The sequence below is a fragment of the Rhinichthys klamathensis genome, unplaced genomic scaffold (assembly GCF_029890125.1).
Source record: "Rhinichthys klamathensis goyatoka isolate OS25496 unplaced genomic scaffold, OSU_Roscu_1.1 h1tg000181l_1, whole genome shotgun sequence".
NCBI lineage: Eukaryota > Metazoa > Chordata > Actinopteri > Cypriniformes > Leuciscidae > Rhinichthys > Rhinichthys klamathensis.
The window spans coordinates 1086754-1106393 of record NW_026606709.1 but is presented as its reverse complement, the minus strand read 5'-3'; the positions used below and the strand labels follow the sequence as shown (position 1 = coordinate 1106393).

At 40.7% G+C, this 19640-nt stretch overlaps 1 protein-coding gene across 1 annotated transcript; it reads left to right on the top strand.

Annotated features, from left to right (window-relative positions):
* Nucleotides 1-364: 364 nt before the first annotated feature.
* nts (neurotensin) lies at nucleotides 365-4736 on the top strand. The gene is made up of 4 exons (XM_056261396.1): nucleotides 365-561; nucleotides 1176-1237; nucleotides 2594-2812; nucleotides 4331-4736. Exons 1-4 carry the CDS (start codon nucleotides 471-473, stop codon nucleotides 4472-4474), a joined length of 516 nt encoding a protein of 171 aa, XP_056117371.1. The 5' UTR covers nucleotides 365-470; the 3' UTR covers nucleotides 4475-4736.
* Nucleotides 4737-19640: the final 14904 nt, after the last annotated feature.

Below are 19640 nucleotides of genomic sequence, written 5' to 3'. Positions count from 1 at the left end.
TGAAGGCATCATCCTCTCTTATCTTTCTTCAATCTAAAGGAGGAAAGGGGAGTGTAGAATTTATGATTTGTTCTTAGAAGCATGGTGATGAGAGGAACATCAAATTAGCATTTATGGAAGTTTTGACGTCAACAAAGTGGTTTCTGAGGTGTTTGCTGATGTCATCATGACACAGGACAAGGGGGCGAGAGAGAGAGAGATATGGAGATGGATATGGGAGGGGTAGGAACGATAGTGCAGCTCCTCTGACATCATAGAGGCTCTTATATACCAGGTGGAATGGAGCCCGCCATTCCTCACTTCACTTCTGAGAAAGCCAAGAGAAGACACAGCAAACAGGTTGGAAAAGAAACCGAGAGCAGGACGCGCTGTGATTTTCTCCACTCTCTTACAACTTATCTCTCTTATTCTTCCATCCGCTTTCATACCATTTTATGACCTTTAACCTTATGGACTTGGGCCCAGCTTGAATGTACAGAAACTGTGGGGCTACTAACAACATGCAGATGCAGCTGACCTCCGTTATGCTCCTTTTTTTATTGTGTAATGGACTATGTTCAGGTAGGTGCACTTTTATCACTTTATACAGACTGATTTTACTTTTGCTTATTTAGCCAGATTTAATTACCATTCAAAATGACCAATACATTGCAAGATAAATCTTTTATGATGATGATCTTTGATAGCTAACATTCACATAAAAAAATATGGTCTTTTATGGTCTTAGTTTGGGTATACAGTAACTATCAGTTATCTTTATCTTACTGATATCGAGATTATCAGCATTTTCATCAATAGTATGTATCATTAGATTTGATCATGTTTGGATAACTATTAGAAAGTGAATAAAGATAAAACTTTGAATAAAGATAAAATGACTTTTATTTATGGCATAATCACAATTTCCCTTTGAAATAAATAAGTCACTTGCATCAAACTCTAAAAGTATTACAGACATTAATGTTAAAACCTTATAGATTTAAAACATGTTGCAGGGCAAGTGTCTACCCATCTCAAAAACCCATTTAACTTTTTCTTTAGATCTAACTGAATTTAAAACACACTCACTACTGCAGACAAGAAATTTGCAGAATTTATTTGTACTTTGATGTGTATATTGACTCTCAGTGCTACGTTTAAAACATGTCGACGTTGTGTGTTTTCTCCCTCTTCAGATATAGACCAGGGAAAAAGGGCAATAGAGGAAGAGGTACTGAGAAGTCTCCTCACTTCAAAGGTACAGTATTGCTTTTAAAACACCTGTTGACCCTGAGCCAACAGAGGCAATACTGGCCTTATATGGGGCCTTAATAAAGATATTCCCTTTGACTGTAGGGCAGCTGAATTTTAAATGAAAGTCATGGTTATTTCATGGTTTCTGGTACTGTGAAAAAAGCATGGTACCTGTAGAAAAATAGAAAAAAGATAAATATATATTTATGCATTTTTTTTTCAAAGTTTAAACAACTCAACTCAGAAAAAATGACAGCAGATTATATTAAACATAAAGAATATTCTTTACCAGCTAAATATTTTTACAAAGGCATCTGGAAAAGCCCTTTCAGAGAATAGCACATGGATGTGGGATGATTTATAGTAAATTTATGTTTGTGCTCCTGTCACTTAATGATTTATAAAAAGGTTATTGTCTTGATGAATGCCATGCTGTACAGCGTTCCATAAATGTAGATGCTAAGTGATGTTAAATGTAACATGAAATTACACATTTAAAAATAATATTGATTCAGGCAGAAATTCAGGTGCTGTGTACTCAAAAAGCAAAATGGATGAAGCTTTTACGCTCTATTGGTGGACCAAATGATGTGCCATTGCCCAAAATAATGCTCAGCTGCCTTCATTCAATGAGCAATATTCTGCAATGCATCAACATCCATTATCTATCATCAGCACATCTGACTATTATCCATTATCAATAGAGAATATCATAGCATCATGGTGTTTGTAATTTTCTACAGATTTTCTTTTTAACTCTGACCACAATTTCTGGCAATCTATCAGTATAGAAATGTTCTCTTCTGCAGAGTTAATTATGACTTCAAATAGGGACATTAAATATTATGTCTTTAATGCTACTTTTAAAATGTCAGCTGGCCAAGTCTAATTTAATTCTAGAGGAATAGAGTTATTTTAATGGCAGATCGACAGCCTGCGGGTCTTATGCAGGTGCCATTTCCCTCTGTTATTTTAAAAAGGAAAAATCTTTCAGTTTGATATGTTTCAATTACTGAGAATATGAACTCTTGTTTTTAATATCAGATCCATGAACTGGAAGGGGATTGTGTTATTTAAGAACAGTGTAATATAAGACTTACCCAAACTTACAGCCAACAGGTTGAAAAGAGATTTCCAGATATCCCAGCTTGATCTTAGATTCATCCTGTGAAGCCCAATAAAGTGTCTAGAGAAAACTCAAAATGTGCTTATCCATTATTGGCACCCTGTAAGTGGACTGAGAAAATAGCAATGGTTGAAGACAGCATGACTTTTATATAAGGTGAATTATAGCTGATACTGAGATTGAGTTATTGTAAACATTTTTGCTCTCTCTCCGGCGGTGTGTGTGTGTGTGCAGGTAAAGCAGGGCAAGCACATCGCCCCCTTGTGGCAGCTGCCTCTCCAGGATGTGTGCAGGTTGATGAACAGTCTCGGGGAGTCCTGGGGCAGCGAGGAGGAGCAGGAGGACACCGAGGTTCAGGCTGACTATGAACAGAGGGTCTCGGGTACCCTCGCACAAATGCTTGAGGAAATGCATGACCTTCAGAACCTCTGCAGGGTCCTGCAGCCTAGAGAGGTGAGAATCGACACAGACAATGAGACAATAAACAATTGACATGCTCTAAAAAAAACAGTCGACTTTGAGCATGCTCTCTTGTAAATGCAGATTTCTTCTTCAGCCACTTAATAATTCATAACAAGGAATCATTTTCTATATAACTAAGGAATTCAGTTACGTAAAAAAGCCAACGCCGCATTCTCATCCTTTGGCGTCATATAGGTGACGCCATTTGACATTTCCTCGAAATCTTACGCACATGGCATCCTTTAGCGTCAATATAACACGCACTGTTATGGGTAGGTTTAGGCTATGTTTACACGGAAACGATCTGAAGAGAAAACGCAAAAGTGGCGTTGCGTTATCACTTTTTATTCTGCGTTTAGACGAGCGTTATGGTTGGGAAATCCGCGTGCATATGGTGACGCAAAAGTGTGTGAAATTCGATGTAGTGTGCACTCCAGGCGGCTAGGTGGCAATGTGAAGCACTGCCACACAACAACACCAATATCTTAGAATATTTTGTACAACTGCTAAAAAGACTATTGTATGTTTTTCAGAGCTGCTAGGGCAACTTGAAGGTCCGACGAATGGAAATAATCTGACATGTTGGTTGTTATTTTCCTGTACTAGCGCATGCCTGTGACGTAAACGCGTACGCGACGAGAGCCACCGTGAGCAGATTTGCGTTTTTACCGTTTAGACGGGAACGCGACGGTGGAACGTTTTTAAGATTTCCACTTTGGAGGGTGGTTTCACTTTTTTGCGTTTTTAAGCCCCCAAAACGCCGTTGCCGTGTAAACGAAAGGCACATCCGATAAAATAGTTTTACGTTTTCACCCGGAATCGTTCTCGTGTAAACGGGGCCTTAGTTCTGGGGTAGGGTACGGTTATGACGCCTTGGGATCTGCGTCTCATATTCACGCTAAACGATGCCATGTGCGTTGGATTTAGACGAGCGTCATCTGTATGACGCCTTGGGTTCTGCGTCTCATATTGATGCTAAAGGATGCCATGTGCGTAAGATTTCAACGAAATGTCCAAAGCGTCACATGTATGATGCCAAAGGATGAGAACAGGCTGAAAAAGCAGCATGAAAAGAAGAAATATTTCCATCTCTTTACAATAATATCTCATTTGTTAACGCATTAGCTAACATTAACTAACACGAGCAATATATATAATTAAAGTATTTATTAGTTAACATTAGTAAAAAGCTAATTGTTCATATTCACAGTGCATTACCAAATGTTAACAAACACAACTTTAGATTTTAAAACTGCATTAGTAGGTGTTAAACTGATACAAAAAATCTTAGTTCATGTTATATAGGTCACTAATGTTAACAAATGAAACCATATTGTAAAGCGTTATCGAAATAGCGTATGCTGCCAAATTGATTGCAACACATAAATGGGCTAAATGGTTTATAAACATTTGAATTCCTGGCGTGGCAGTTGATTGACAGCATTGTCCACCCAATTGCTGTGATTTTCAGTCCTGTAATAATCTGAGGGGCACTGTCTTTCATTTCAGCTCCAAGACGACCAAGAATATCTGGAGCTGGACAAAAACAGCGACAGTCCACTGAAGAGGAAATCTCCCTATATACTAAAAAGGCAACTGCGCACCAATAAATCAAGACGGCCGTACATTCTGAAGAGAAGTGTGTATTACTGATGCTCAAGACCCACAGACGGAAAGACATTTTTACATTTTGTGAATATGTGTCTGTTTTCACTGTCATAGTATTATATATAGTAATTGTATGTTCTGTTTTAGCTAAACCTTTATTTATTTATGTGATTCAGAAGTCAATCCCTTCTTCTTCATTATGGGTTGGATGATGTAAATAAAACAGCAGTCTATTCAAGAGTTTATTATATTTATTTATTTAATGTATTTTTCTTCCAATGTAATTAAATCATACTTATTAAAACTATTTATGATACATCTATTATTATTTCACAGAAGAAAGTATTCTTCAGATGAACATGATATAAAGAACATTTATGGAAAATTTTGAGTGACTGAAATCCAAAAATGTGAAACTTCATGGTCTTTAGTGTATACACCGTAAATATGATATATAGCTGGGACGTTTTATACCAGATTTGGTACCCGAGGAATACAAAAAAAAATGGATCACAAGACTTTTAAAGGTTACGTTGGATTTTCAAAACTGTAACAAACAGAGTGGGAACAAAATTAAGCTATTAATTGAGCTTGGACTTTCAGTTTAAGGAAATTATGTGGCATCTACATTTGTATTAGGATTGATTGATATGACGATTAGCTGACCAATAAAACATAATTTGCAATTCCCTACTAGTGCAATATAGCTACATTTTGATTAGTCTGCCCTTCAAAGAATACCAAATCTGTCTAAAATGGTCTGCAAATGGCATATAAAACACTCTTCTGGACTCTAGCTGACATCCCAAAGCAATTAAGTAAATAACTGGGAAATATATTCCATTAAACTCCATTAAGGATATTTGACTTATTTCATGAGTAATAAAACAGTATCTCTGATGAATGCTCAATGATTTGTCAAACCCAGAGCTATATATGCACATCACTTTCATTAATGAAATGGAAAAGAGAGAGCTTGTTGGTTTTCACTTCTCTAATTGGCTAGTGCTAATTAAAAATACTAACGCAGCTAAGTAATTGGCTTCAAAATGTGCTGAACAACTCAAATATATCTCTCTGTGGCCTTTTGACACAGTAGGCTGCAGTGGTAATGATCCTGATACAATGAATGATTCAAACTCCAAATTCACTGTATAGTATATATATATATAGAAACAAAAATGACAAATATAAACAAAAAGCAAAAATGGTTGTGTACAAGGTGTTTGTATTTTACAGATAATCCAGTAAATAATCAGAGACTGTTCACCAGTAGATGGCAGTACAGTCTAATGCAATACAGGCCATGAAAAGGCAGCAAGTTAAGATACCTTACAAGTTACAAGTGATACATATTATTTTTCATTTCAAATATCAAACAACATATAGATGTCATTTTTTATTTCATATAAGAGTGCAATTGTGTAGTTCATTGGGAAATTATATTCAAGAAACATGTCAAATAAAGATGAAGAGACTAAGAATCATTACTATCAATTCTATGATTCAGTAGTGCCAAAATAAATCTTTCGGTTATGTTAATCTTATAAGCATTAAAGCAATCAGAGGAATATGTCATTTATATAGAGAGGAATAATAATTTGTCATTCTGTAGAAAGTAAATAAAGTTGGTTCTTTCAACCTAAATAATCAAAATGTGATAAAGGGAAAAGTTAATTTTTTTCATCAATATTTTCAGATAGTGGACATCTCATGTATCACTGTCTTTGTAGGACTTGGAATGTTTTTAGTGGTGCACATGTGTGCAATCCTGTTTAGAGAGTGCTTCTCTCTCTCTCTCTCTCTCTCTCTCTCTCTCTCTCTCTCTCTCTCTCTCTCTCTCTCTCTCTCTCTCTCTCTCTCTCTCTCTCTCTCTCTCTCTCTCTCTCTCTCTCTCTCTCTTTTTTTAACCATTTCTGCAGGCATTGATCGCATATGGCTCCTTGTCTTGTTTGTCACTCACTTTATTGCCTGCTGCTGAAGAAACAGCCGTGTCCTTCGACAAGGTCCCACACAATACAGACAGGAAGACAGCCACATATCTCTGTATTTACAGAACACTGATTATTTGATGGTTGCTGGTACGCTGCAATGTGTTTGACCAAAGCGGCTACTGTCTATCCAACATATATTACATGTTATACTGTAATTAATCAACTATATATATATATATATATATATATATATATATATATATATATATATATATATATATATATATATATATATATATATATATATATATATATATATATATATATATATATATATACATACATACATATATACAGTATATACAGTATAGTTGATTAATTATAACATTTAGTATATAATGTATTATTTAAAATGTGATACACTTTATTTGAAATACGTCACGCAGTGAATTCTGTTGCTGTCCATTTCAGTAAACAGTCTGTCTTTACTCATGCAAAAAAATGTCACAATTCTTTGAAAAAGGTCATGGATTGTGAATGGACACTGGGGAAATGCAGTTCTCCTAAGCATCATCTGTTGTGTCCATGCTAGTGCTCCTTAATTGTTTTGGCCACAATCCAGTGCTGGAGCTCTCTTTAATTTAGCTCAAATTTTCCAATAGAAGCACAGATTGACAGTTTAACTTAGCCACGGATCTCTGCTGCATCCTGGGCCTGATGCAAAATGAAAGTCATTGCCTTCATCTGGGCTGGGCGGAGCATCTCCTACCAGCCGGTTACATCAAGATAATTGCTTGTGAAAGAACGAGATTAGTTCTCTTTGTGAGATCTCTGATTGTGTGGATTGAATCTGATTGTGTGAATTGGATGATGGTATAACAAGCATGACCTTGTTCTCTGCCTGCAGAGTAAATAATTAGGGTCTGCATATGGGCAGTATTATACCCAGCTCAGAAGTGACAGCCTCTAACAGGAGAGACTGAACTAATCGAACTTACTGTCTTCTTGAAATTAACCAAATTGAAATGACCTCCTCCAAAGCAAAAACAGGTCCTCATCAAGAGTTCTCAAGAAAACAAGCTACACTTATTACTTCGAAATGAATGGCCTGGTGGCCTAACAAACCACAGGACTCAGTGTTTAATCAAACATTTAAAATATAATCAGAGTTTTGTATGGGTGCATACACTCATAAAAATAAAGGTTCCAAATTTTTTCTTTTTTCTTTTTTTTTAGCAATGCCCTAGAAAAACCATTTTGGGCTGAAAAGAACAATTTATTGTTAGTTTGAAGAACATTTGAATAATACGAAGAACCTTTTCCCAATATAAAGCCTTTTGTGCAATGGAAAGATTTCATGGATGTTAAAGGTTCTCCATGGAACCACATCATAACGAAGAACTGTATTTTTAATAGCGTACAGTAGCAAATAAAATTGCACAATCTGCTTATTTTTTGTTAAATGTCTATAAAATAATATGCATCTATTACTTTTGAATGTAAATAAATTCTGATTAAAAACTAGTCAACATTCAACTTTTTTCTTAGGTCATATTAGGTCTCTTTACTAAGTAGGCAGTTCTTGGCCACAACAAGAAAAGGTCTTGAAGGTCTGAATTATGTGTTAGAATGCTAGAACTTTCACGTGGATACTAGTTTAAAGTAATGACATATTCTACAAATAAATATTAAAAACATCCCTTTGACATTACCCTAATAGCAAAGAAACAAAAAAATAAGCAATCTTATCCAATTTGTTCCTCTCCTCTGCTGGCTCTTTTTAAAGTTCCCACTAGAGCCTGATGGTCTTCGACAGGCTTCAAGCAGAGCCATTAAAAAGCCTGATGGAGACGGCGACAGTAATTGTCACACGGGAGGAAAGAAAGGTATAGCTACTACGCAGGCTTTTAAATGAGCTGATTGCATCTCTTTGGTTGCCAAAATTGAAATGACTACCCACAACGTCGCACCTCTATTTTCCTAGCCTCACTCGGTTATTACATGGCCTGCAATGGGAAAGAGGGAGAGGGGATAGGCCAGAGTGCCTTTGTTCTCCGAAGCACCGCAGTCTCTCCCGTTTTTAGCACTCCCAACAGTGCAGTGCTTTTAAAGAAGAGCCTTGGGAAATGAGCTATCTCCACTCTACATGCAGGGAAAACCCTGCCATTAATCTTTAATTAAGGCTGTTACAATGGAGAGGGACACTGCAGTAATAGGAGAGAGAGAGAGCAGAGAGGTCTGCTATAACAACAGGAGACAGACAGCGTATGAGTACATTAGTACCAGCTCATTCAACCATCATCAAAAACACGTCCTCTCATCATCTAACAGACTTTGAAGAGGACCCATGACTCTTCAGCAAGAAAGATCATTTTACTATTGTTATACAGCATATTGAACTGTCCCAAATATTGACGTATTACGGGGTTGCATCTGTAATGTGTGTATAATATTTTCATGATAGCGAGGGCAATCTGTGTTTGGGTGTATTGATCACACCCTCACAGGAGAACATGGATTAATATCTTGCCTAATGGCTTATTGCTTGCAAATTGATCCTTAACACTCTCTATTCTGCCTTAAAGTTTATGTAAAAGAACAGATTAACATCATAACTGTAAAGAAAAAAAGAAATAGCCATTGCAACTTAAAATTAGAAGGCACAGAGTTTACTAAACTAAGGGCATATTAGTTACATCAACTTAAAGTTGGTCTTTTAATGAACATAATACAGTAGACTCCATTATAATAATAACAACAACAACTAATCATCAATTTAAGATTGATTAAATTAGTTACCATAGACTGTATTCCTATAATATAGGGGTGTAACGATACCAAATTGTCACGATTCGATACATATCACGATACTAAACTCACGATACAATATTATTCCGATACTCCAAGAGATATGGTAAAAGGTTAACAAAAAATGTACTGTTGATTAAAATGGTAAATTTGGTATTATATTGTGGGTGTAAATTAGGGTTGGGCGATATGGCGAAAATATCATATCACGATTTTTTTCAGGAAAATCACGATTCACGAATTTATCACGATTCTTTTTCATGTTGGTTTTACTATTTTGCAAGTGACTGAGCGTTACAGCCAAACTAATGTCCCTTTTCTAAAAACAAAGCCTTACAAGGTAACAAAATATAAAATAAAAAAGAATGGCAGACATTTAGGCCAAAGTGGTGAAGATAAATCTTTTTTGTCATTATTTGTTTTGTTATACACATTACATATACAACATATAATATACAAATGAAATAAACAGTGCTTTATTTTTTCAGCTACAGTAGGTGTATTTAACAGAATCATTCAAGAAAGAAATTAAATGAACAAATATAAAAATAAAACACTACATAGACTGTATATAGTATTCTTATTAAAGCTACTAATAAAGTTCTCAGAGCAGTGAGTGATTTTCTCTTTGTTTTTTGTTGTTTTATTAATATTAAAGGGATAGTTCCCCCAAAAATGAAAATTGTCATCATTTACATACACCAACACAGACACCGACACCGACACACGGACACAACATGACAAAAAAAAACACGTTAATTTGACTTGGTTACATGAGACTCATACAATACAATATTGTGACAATATTATTACAAATTAAAATGACTGTTTTCTGTTTTAATATATGTATATAATGTAAAATTTTTATTTATTCCTGTGATGGCATGGCGGCACGAACACCGACACGGGCACCAGCACAGACACACCGGTATGGGCACGGACACCGGCACGGACATACTGGCATGGACACCGGCACAGACGCACCGACACGGGCGCCGGTACGGGCACGGACACTGGCACTGGTACAGGCACGGACACCGGCATGGACACAACGGCACGGACACCTGTACGGACACCGGCACCGGCACCGACACAAACACACCGGCACGGACACCGGCACAGATACAACGGCACAGACACGGACACACTGGCACGGACACCAGCACCGACACCGGCACAGACACCAGCACATACACAGCGGCACGGACACACCGGCACGGGCACGGACACCGTGACGAACAACACCGCACGGACAAAAATCGTGATATCGCACAGCCCTAGTGTAAATGAATAGGCTTGGACTTGTGCTGGTAACCCAATGCACCAGACAATGGTAACACTAGAATAAAAATATTCATGATTCTGAAGCTAAAAATAAAAAATTATTTTAGATGAATATGCTTGCACTGACTAGATATATTTAAAATAATTGTAGGGATACTCGGGTTCCCCTTCAGTCGCTCACGTTCGACGTCACGTCTCCTGTTCCCTCCTTCGGGGAACGAGGGTTACATCAGTAACCAAGACGATTATTCCTATTAGCTCAGATACAGGGAATATAATTTTAATAACTAATCATGAAACATGATTGGGAATCACCTACAAATTATAAAATTACCCGTAAGGGAATAAGTTGCCAATGTTCTGTATGAACGACTGAATGCAACGAACACTTGTACTATCAATAATCACAAGAATTATAATTAAATATTAATTTGTCAATTGTCTAAAATAGATCGATTGTCAGGATAATCTTTAAGGGGATTAATTTATTATCGAATCATCTGCTTGTGCAGCAAACCGGATCATTCGATTTCCATCAAACCTCACAAAATTATCCTCCTTTATAGACTTTCAAGAGAAGCTATTCCTCTGGCCATGAGGATTAACTTTTCCTGTACTAAAACAATACCTTTTTAAGTATCAATAAATTTGTAATGCGCGTAGCTTGATCGCAACATTAAAGGGACTTTGAAATGCGCACGAGACAGTCAATCAAATGAATATAATGTATTTAATAAATGAAAACTACGTATACATGGAATAGATGTATATACAGACAATAACAACGAACACTGAAAGAAAATGAAAGTGAAAGAAACAGGAAGTGAGTGAGAGAGAGATCCCGAAGGAGAGTGGCAAATTACAGACCGTAAACCCTTGAGAGACAACACGGAAAACACAATCTTAATGCTCTGAAAGCTTGATAAACAATACTTGCATATATGGTTCTTTGTGGTGCTAAGTCGAGAAAGCGCATCATGTGTGTGGTGTGTCGTTCCGTCGAAGCGTCACGCAATTCAACGAAGGTTTAAAGGTCCTTGAAGTAAAGTTACCAAAGAAATAATTCAGGCTAAGTTCATTACTCGTCTGTGGAAATGAACAAAGTAGAATACGAAAAGGAAAAACAAAACTTAATAAAAGCAAACAAAAAGACTAAGACTACAAGGAAAGGACAAACTGGAGACGTCCAACACAGGAAGAAGCCGAAGAAGAGAGTCGAAGAAGAGAGGTCCGAAGAAGAGAGAGCGAGCAGATGCTTGAACCGTCAGCTTTAAGGAAAACAGTCCACACCTCTTTCGGAGCAACCTGCCCAATGACATTCAACAAAACCTTGGAGGGAAGAATTTCCTTGTCTCTTTCTGACAGTCATTTGCATGTTTTATGACAGGTGTTAAAAGATGTAGTTTCTAACCAGAAAGCTGTTGTGTATAGAATAGTACGTTTTACTGTAATTTCCTGTAGCTGGTTAATTCAATGAGACTAAGAGGATTACAACGGTGCCAAATAACGTCTCTGGTTATGTATGTAACCCTAGTTCCCTGAAGGGAACGAGACGCTGCGTGACAATGCTTTGGGAACGCCCCTGCGTGAGTGCGTCATGAAGCACGTATGAAATCAGTCCAATGGCGAGACGGAACGTCATAGACGGGTGACATCATCGACCAGGAAACTATATAAGCACCCCAAAACACAAGCGCATCAGCTTCTGATAAGACTGAAGCAAGTGCTCACGGGCATGCTGGGAGTATGGCATAGACACGCAGCGTCTCGTTCCCTTCAGGGAACTAGGGTTACATACGTAACCAGAGACGTTCCCTATCAGGGAACTCGAGCTGCTTGACAACGCTTTGGGAACGCTAATACCAACGTCGCCATACGAGCAAGTGTCCGTCGTGTGAAGTCAGAGCGCACATTCGGACGAAAGCACCTGCGCCCCTGGAGTGGAGCTGAAGTCGAGATGATAAAACTTCACGAATGTGTGGGGTGAGGACCAGCCTGCCGCATCACAAACATCCTGGATTGATACTCCTGACAGGATAGCCTTAGAGGCAGCCATACTCCTGGTTGAATGAGCCCGGACAGCCAAAGGAGAAGGCTGACCGGCAGACTCGTAGGCAAGGGAGATGGCCTCGACCACCCACTTGCTCAAGCTCTGCTTAGATACTGGACAGCCCTTCTTAGGGGGTCCAAAGCAAACGAATAGCTGTTCGCTCTTTCTCCACAGGGCAGCTCTGTGGACGTACGCATCTAGGGCCCTAACAGGGAAGAGCAGATTTAGTTTCTCTTTGTCCGACGTCAGAAATGGAGGAGGACAGAAAGCCTGCAGTACAATAGGCCTGACCACATTGGTTGGTACCATGGGAACGTATCCTGGCCTAGGGAGGAGGAAAGCCTTCACCATGCCCGGTGCAAATTCCAAGCACGAGGGAGAGACCGACAGAGCTTGGATATCTCCTATTCATTTTAATGAAGATATAGCCAGAAGAAAGATAGTTTTAAGAGTGAGGAATTTCTCCGAAACTTCTTCAATGGGCTCGAACGGTGCTAGAGAGAGACCTTCTAGAACACCCGCCAGGTCCCAGGTCGGCACCCTCGTACGAACTGCTGGCCTCAGCCTCAGAGTGCCACGAAGGAAACGGGTTACAAGTGGGTGTCTCCCGAGAGAAGCTCCACTCAAAGGGACGTGGTAAGCAGATAAGGCCGCCACATACACCTTCAGTGTGAAGTGGGATAACCCTGTGGAGAAACGCTCCTGAAGGAATTCCAGCACTGCACCCACCGGGCAGTTGACTGGGTCCAACTGGTGTTCTCCAAACCAAGAGGTGAACATTTTCCACCTCAAGGCATATAATTTCCTAGTGGCCGGAGCTCTGGAGTGGAGGATGGTCTCTACGACCTCAGTCGAGAGACCAGATTCTATGAGCTAGGCCCCCTCAGAGGCCAAGCCCACAACCTCCATAGATCTGGGCGGGGGTGAAGTACCGACCCGCCCGCCTGAGAGAGAAGGTCCCTCCTCATCGGAATCTCCAGATGAGAGCCGTCGAGGAGAGAAATTAGGTCCGCAAACCAAACTCGGGCTGGCCAGTACGGGGCTACCAACAGTAGACTGACCCCGTCCCGGCGAACCCTCTCCAGAACTCCTGGGAGCAGAGCAATCGGGGGAAATGCGTACAGGCGTGACCTCGGCCACTCCTGTACCATCGCGTCCAACCCCAGAGGGGCTGGAGGACTAAGGGAAAACCACAGTTGGCAGTGTGATGTTTCCCTGGATGCAAATAGGTCTACCTCGGCATGACCGAAATGTTTCCATAGGAGCTCCACCACCTCGGGGTGGAGTCTCCACTCCCCGGGCCTCGGCCCCTGCCTCGAAAGGATGTCTGCCCCCTGATTCAAATATCCCGGGATATAAATCGCCCTCAATGAAAGAAGCTTCCCTTGGGACCATAGAAGGATCTGGCGAGCCAGCTTGTATAACGCGAACGCAGACCCCCCTGAACGCGAACGCAGACCCCCCTGAATGCGAACCCGAACGTGAACGCGAACGCAGACCCCCCTGATGGTTTATATAAGAGACCACCGATGTGTTGTCTGCCTGGACAAGAACATGGTGACCTCTCAGGTCTGGGAGGAAGTGTTTCAGAGCCTGAAACACCGCCATCATTTCTAGACAATTTATGTGCCAATGGAGATGATGGTCCTGCCACAGACCCTGGGCCGAGCGACCACTCATGATCACCCCCCAGCCTGTGAGAGAGGCGTCCGTCGTTAGTGTTACACGGCGACACGGAGCCCCCGACACAGGACCTAGGGACAGGAACCAAGGTTCTTTCCACATAGCCAGAGCACGGAGACACCGTCGCGTGACCCTGATCTTGCGGAGCGGGTTTCCCCTCGGGGAGAACCCCTTGGTCCTGAGCCACCACTGCAGTGGTCTCATGTACAGCAGGCCGCAAGGTATAACGTTGGACGCTGCTGCCATCAGACCCAGAATCCTCTGATATTCTTTTACAGTGAGTGACTGGCCTAGCTTTGCCTGTTTGACGGCTAAGAGAATCGAAGCTATACGAGCAGGAGACAGACGTGCCTGCATCGTCGTCGAATCCCAAACCACGCCCAGAAAAGTGGTCCTCTGTACTGGAGAAAGCACACTCTTTTTGGCGTTGAGCCTCAACCCCAACTTTTTGATATGGGCGAGAACGACATCTCGATGCCGAATCGCCTGATGCTCCGATTGAGCCAGAATCAACCAATCGTCGATATAGTTTAAAATGCGGATGCCCTGGAGTCGCAGCGGAGCTAGAGCTGCATCCATACATTTCGTGAAAGTTCGGGGAGACAGTGCTAGGCCGAACGGAAGAACCCGATACTGGTACGCTTCGTCCCCGAAAGCGAACCTCAGGAACTTCCTGTGTTGTGGAAGGATGGAAATGTGGAAGTACGCGTCCTTTAGATCAATCGTGACAAACCAGTCCTCGGACCTGATCTGTGACACGATCTGCTTGAGAGTAAGCATTTTGAATTTGAGCTTCCCTACTGAGCGATTTAACAGGCGCAGATCTAAAATTGGACGCAACCCCCCATCCTTCTTTGGAACGATGAAATATCGGCTGTAATAACCCAACTCTCTGCTGGGAGGAAGAACTCGTTCTATAGCCTCCTTCAACCTCCTGTGAAAAGTGACGAGTCCCCAGTTTCTGCTGTATCCACACTTTCAACATCCAGTTCCTCAGAACTGGATAGCTGAAGTGATGGAGCCTCAGCCCGGGGGGAAGAAACCGCAGCGCGTGCTTCCACACCCGGATCTGAGGCGCTGGATCTACCAGGTAAGGGCTGAGATAAGGCAGAACCCGTCTCAATCCCCGCTGATAGATCCATTTGCGAACCCCACGATTGAAGCCTCCGCTGTGCCTCGGCAGCAGCGGGACCCGAACCGCGGGGAGCGCGCACCGAACCACTCTCCTCAAAGAGGGCTCGGCGGGAGCGGAGCGTTTTCATTTTTCATTGACATACATTGACATCCCTCGAGAGCTGACTGGGCATGCTGCACTCCCATACAAACAACACACAGATCGTGAGTGTCCCCACCCGTGATATAACGTGGGCAGGGATGAACACACTTTCTGAACTGCTGTTCGCTCGCCATATTATGTATATATTGTCTCTTTACAGTTTTTTATATGTGAAAAACTCCTGCCTAGCAATTTCTAAGTACAGACAAAAACACTTTGAAACACAGACTGATATTTTTTCTCTTTTTTTTTTTCACACAGAGCGCTTGCTGAAGACTTCAGAAGCTGATGCGCTTGTGTTTTGGGGTGCTTATATAGTTTCCTGGTCGATAACGTCACCCGCCTATGACGTTCCGTCTCGCCATTGGACTGATTTCATACGTGCTTCATGACGCACTCACGCAGGGGCGTTCCCAAAGCGTTGTCACGCAGCTCGAGTTCCCTGATAGGGAACAAAGAATAGGAATTACAAAGATACAGCTTACGCCATTAGGAACAGACTTTCTGGCGCTCGCTGGTGAATTTCTAGACACGAGTCAAATGTTAAAAGCTTTTTTACATGTAGAATTGAATGAGTCCCAACTGACACAGTCCAGATACACTACATAATGTAGGCCACTTTTTACTGGTAAATGGACTGCATTTATATAGCTCTTTCACAGACCCAATGGCCACCAAAGCGCTTTACATATTGCCTCACATTCACCCATTCACTCACTCATTCATACACCGACGGCGGAGTCAGCCATGCAAGGCACCATCCAGCTCGTCGGGAGCAGCTGAGGTTAGGTGTCTTGCTCATGGACACCTCGACACTTGGTCAGGTGGAACCGGGGATTGATTCACCAACCTTCCGGTTTGAAGTTAACCTACATGAACCACTGAGCCGCTGCCGTCTTATTGGTAAGATAAGACATTTGGCATTATCAGGACCCACAAATATTCCCCCAATGCATTATTATACATTATATTCAACATTAGCAGTTTAATGTAGGCCCAGTACTGACACTAAAACTCTGAAAACTTGATTTTTTGGTGTGGGTGAACTATACACAATACAGATAGTCACTATCCACGATACTTATTGTTGCATTTTTGTATTGAGATATATTGTAAATATAATGTAAATCTCAAAGTGTTTGGATCAAGATCAAGATGTTTTAAAGGTCCCCTGACATGGGGTTATTTTCTTATTTTATGATGTTTCCTGGGTTGCCCTTATAATGTTAAAATGTTTTTTAGATCAAAAATAGTCATAATTTAGAAATAAAAGGCAATTTTCCTAGCCTGATTTTAGCTTCTGATTTGAACGCTTTGTTTGAAGGGGCGTGTCTGTGTGGGATTCAGTGTAGCCAGCCACTGCTGTGATTGGCTGACATGCTTGCATATGAAATAGCTATGTATTACATGCAAAACTTTCTCGAATACTTTTATTAAAGCTATCATACGTTTTTACTATTACAGCTATCGAGATTAACGAATCGTGAGAAGTTTTTAAAGTATTTAGATCTATTCCCATCACATAAAATGTTGCCGTGATGAGCATTGAGCAAGCAGATGACCGTCTGTTGATGGCGAGAATGAAGATCTTATCATTGCAACTTAGTTTCTGCTCTCTCTAATGCTTTCCCCAATGCAAACACGATGATGTACATACAGTAAGAGCTTTGTTGTGCAGTGTAACGTGCGTCCTTGATTTCATAACGAGTTGTCCAGATAAACTTGCGCTGTGTGGAAAGATTGTTCTTTGATCGCTTTCTGTATAATTTGTTCAGAATTTAAATAAGATTATTTTTATCCTACTAAAAGAAACGATGTGAAGTTGATATTTTAGTCACTGGCTTGACTTACTGATGCATAAACAGTATTGAATGATTTTGAGAGAAAGATTAACTTACCTGTCTGAACTTGAACAATTAGGCTACACATCAGAAATTGTTGCTTGGTAGCTCGATCGATTTATTTTCAGACGTTCAACGAGTTGAGTAAACAGTCGTCGGTGAAATGTTTGGAACATACACAACTTGTCGGCGCATTTCCAGAGAAAATAAAGTTAACCCATTGTTTCTTCAGAGGCTCGGATGAAGGAACTCAAAAATAAATTTGTGTTCATTTGTATATCCGAACACTGATCAACTGCCATGCTTCGCTCGTTTGCAAGCCATGATATCTCTCGAGGAAAAACTCAAATCTCGCCGGCGCGTTCGTACTTCCTGTTCCTAGCTCGTTTTCTCATGGGCGAGCCAAATTCTCTGGGCGGGCAATGCAGAGAAGGGGGAGGTAACCTTTCCCCCTATATGACGTCATATAGGGGAGATTCAAGATCAGCGCGTCTGAGATCTCATTTTCTCACAGGCAGAGAAAGATAGCCAAAACTCGGTTTACACCGACTGAAATTTCTAGACACGAGGGGACCAAATACAGGCTAGGGGAACTAATATTAATGTTAAAAAACCCCAGAAAGTGAAAATTTCATGTCAGGGGACCTTTAAGCTTATTACACCTTAATTTCTACAAACAAAATGCAACAGCCATTCCAGAGTATTGTACTAACTAACCAAAAGGAAGAAACGTCACTAAAAGGAACACAACTCACTCTAACACCATGGGCCCTATCTTGCACCCAGCGCAATTGACCTTGTACACTGACACATGTATCATTCCTATTTTGCACCCGCGCAAAGCGCGATTTTCCCTCCACAGAAGCACGTCGCTAAACTAGGAAATGAACTTGCGCTCCCTGGGCGGTTCAGCGCAAAAAAGGAGGCGTGTTCCGGCGCAAACAATCCCTTTTGCTATTTTGCTGTTCCATAAAACAATTGCGCCACTGACCAGAAAAAAACTAGTCTAAAGTCAGTGGCGCGTTGCGCGTTGTTCATTATGCTATTTTAAGGGCGCATGCTTGGCCATAATCAATGTAGCGTGTGCACAACGCGCATACACTTTGATTCTCTCATCTAAGCAGCAGTTTTTTTATTTTTGCAAATCATACATTATTACGATAGATAGATAGATAGATAGATAGATAGATAGACAATTTATTATAAAAGCATACATGTAGCTTACACATTTACCCAAATTATCATACGGCTGTTTAACAGAAGTTAATTTGGGTGGGTTTCTCCATCCCCAATGTCACTTCTCTGTGTTTTACGGCCCTGACGAGAACGTTGCTCTCCTCGGCTGTGATCCGCTACTGGCGCGCGCCTGGCAAATCCGCCGTTATAATAGGAATCCGCTTTAGAACAAGCGCGCCTGGTCTTAAAGGGAATGTGAGATGACGCTCTGATTGGTTTATTTCACGTTACACGCAAACCACACCAATGAATAATGAAGCTACTTCAGACCAACCCCTTTTAGATTTGCGCCTGGCGCAAGAGTCATTTATCCCGCCGGGAAAATAGCAACAGCGCCCAAGACCCGCCCACAAAGTTACTTGCGCTTTGCACTTGACACTTGCGTTTTAGATCGTTAAAATAGGGCCCATTAACTTTTAAAACAAAATGGCATCAAAAACACTAAAATTAAAATTATTATTATATTATCGTGTTGACCAAAACACATTATAACACTATTGAAGTGCAAAGGGTTATTCCCCCAACCACAATGCTCCGCTAATGGACTCGCTCAGTACCGGATGCAACAAAAGTTTCCACTTCATAGACGTTCACAAAGAAGTTTCCTCACAAAATCTACAAAAAGGACAGCCTAGGTCTTTGTACAAAAAATACATTATAATATATATATATATAAATAAATATAAAAGGTCAATATAGCAACACCTCAATGTTTCTTTAATATGTATATATATGTTTTTATGGGAATTAAGTTTCTCCTAACACATCAAACTACAAAACCCTTTGCGGTGCCTTTAATTTGACAGTGTCCATATGCAATCAGTTCAACTATCACATATCTTCCCACTCTGTCTCGTGTCAAAGTGTCTTTCCCTGGCACTGGCAGGACAGGGATCTATCAACTGCTGCAGAGTGATGGGCACCATCAGTTTCATAAAGCTGCTCCAATGAGGGAGAGTGTCATCAGACAGTAGTTAATACTTATGAAACTTTAATGGTTTACTGATGAAAGCTGCGTAGAGGAGCAGGCAGGAGCCCAGAGCCACACTCCGAGGGGAACAGCAGGATAAATGAGACTAATTATTGCATGAGGGTAGAT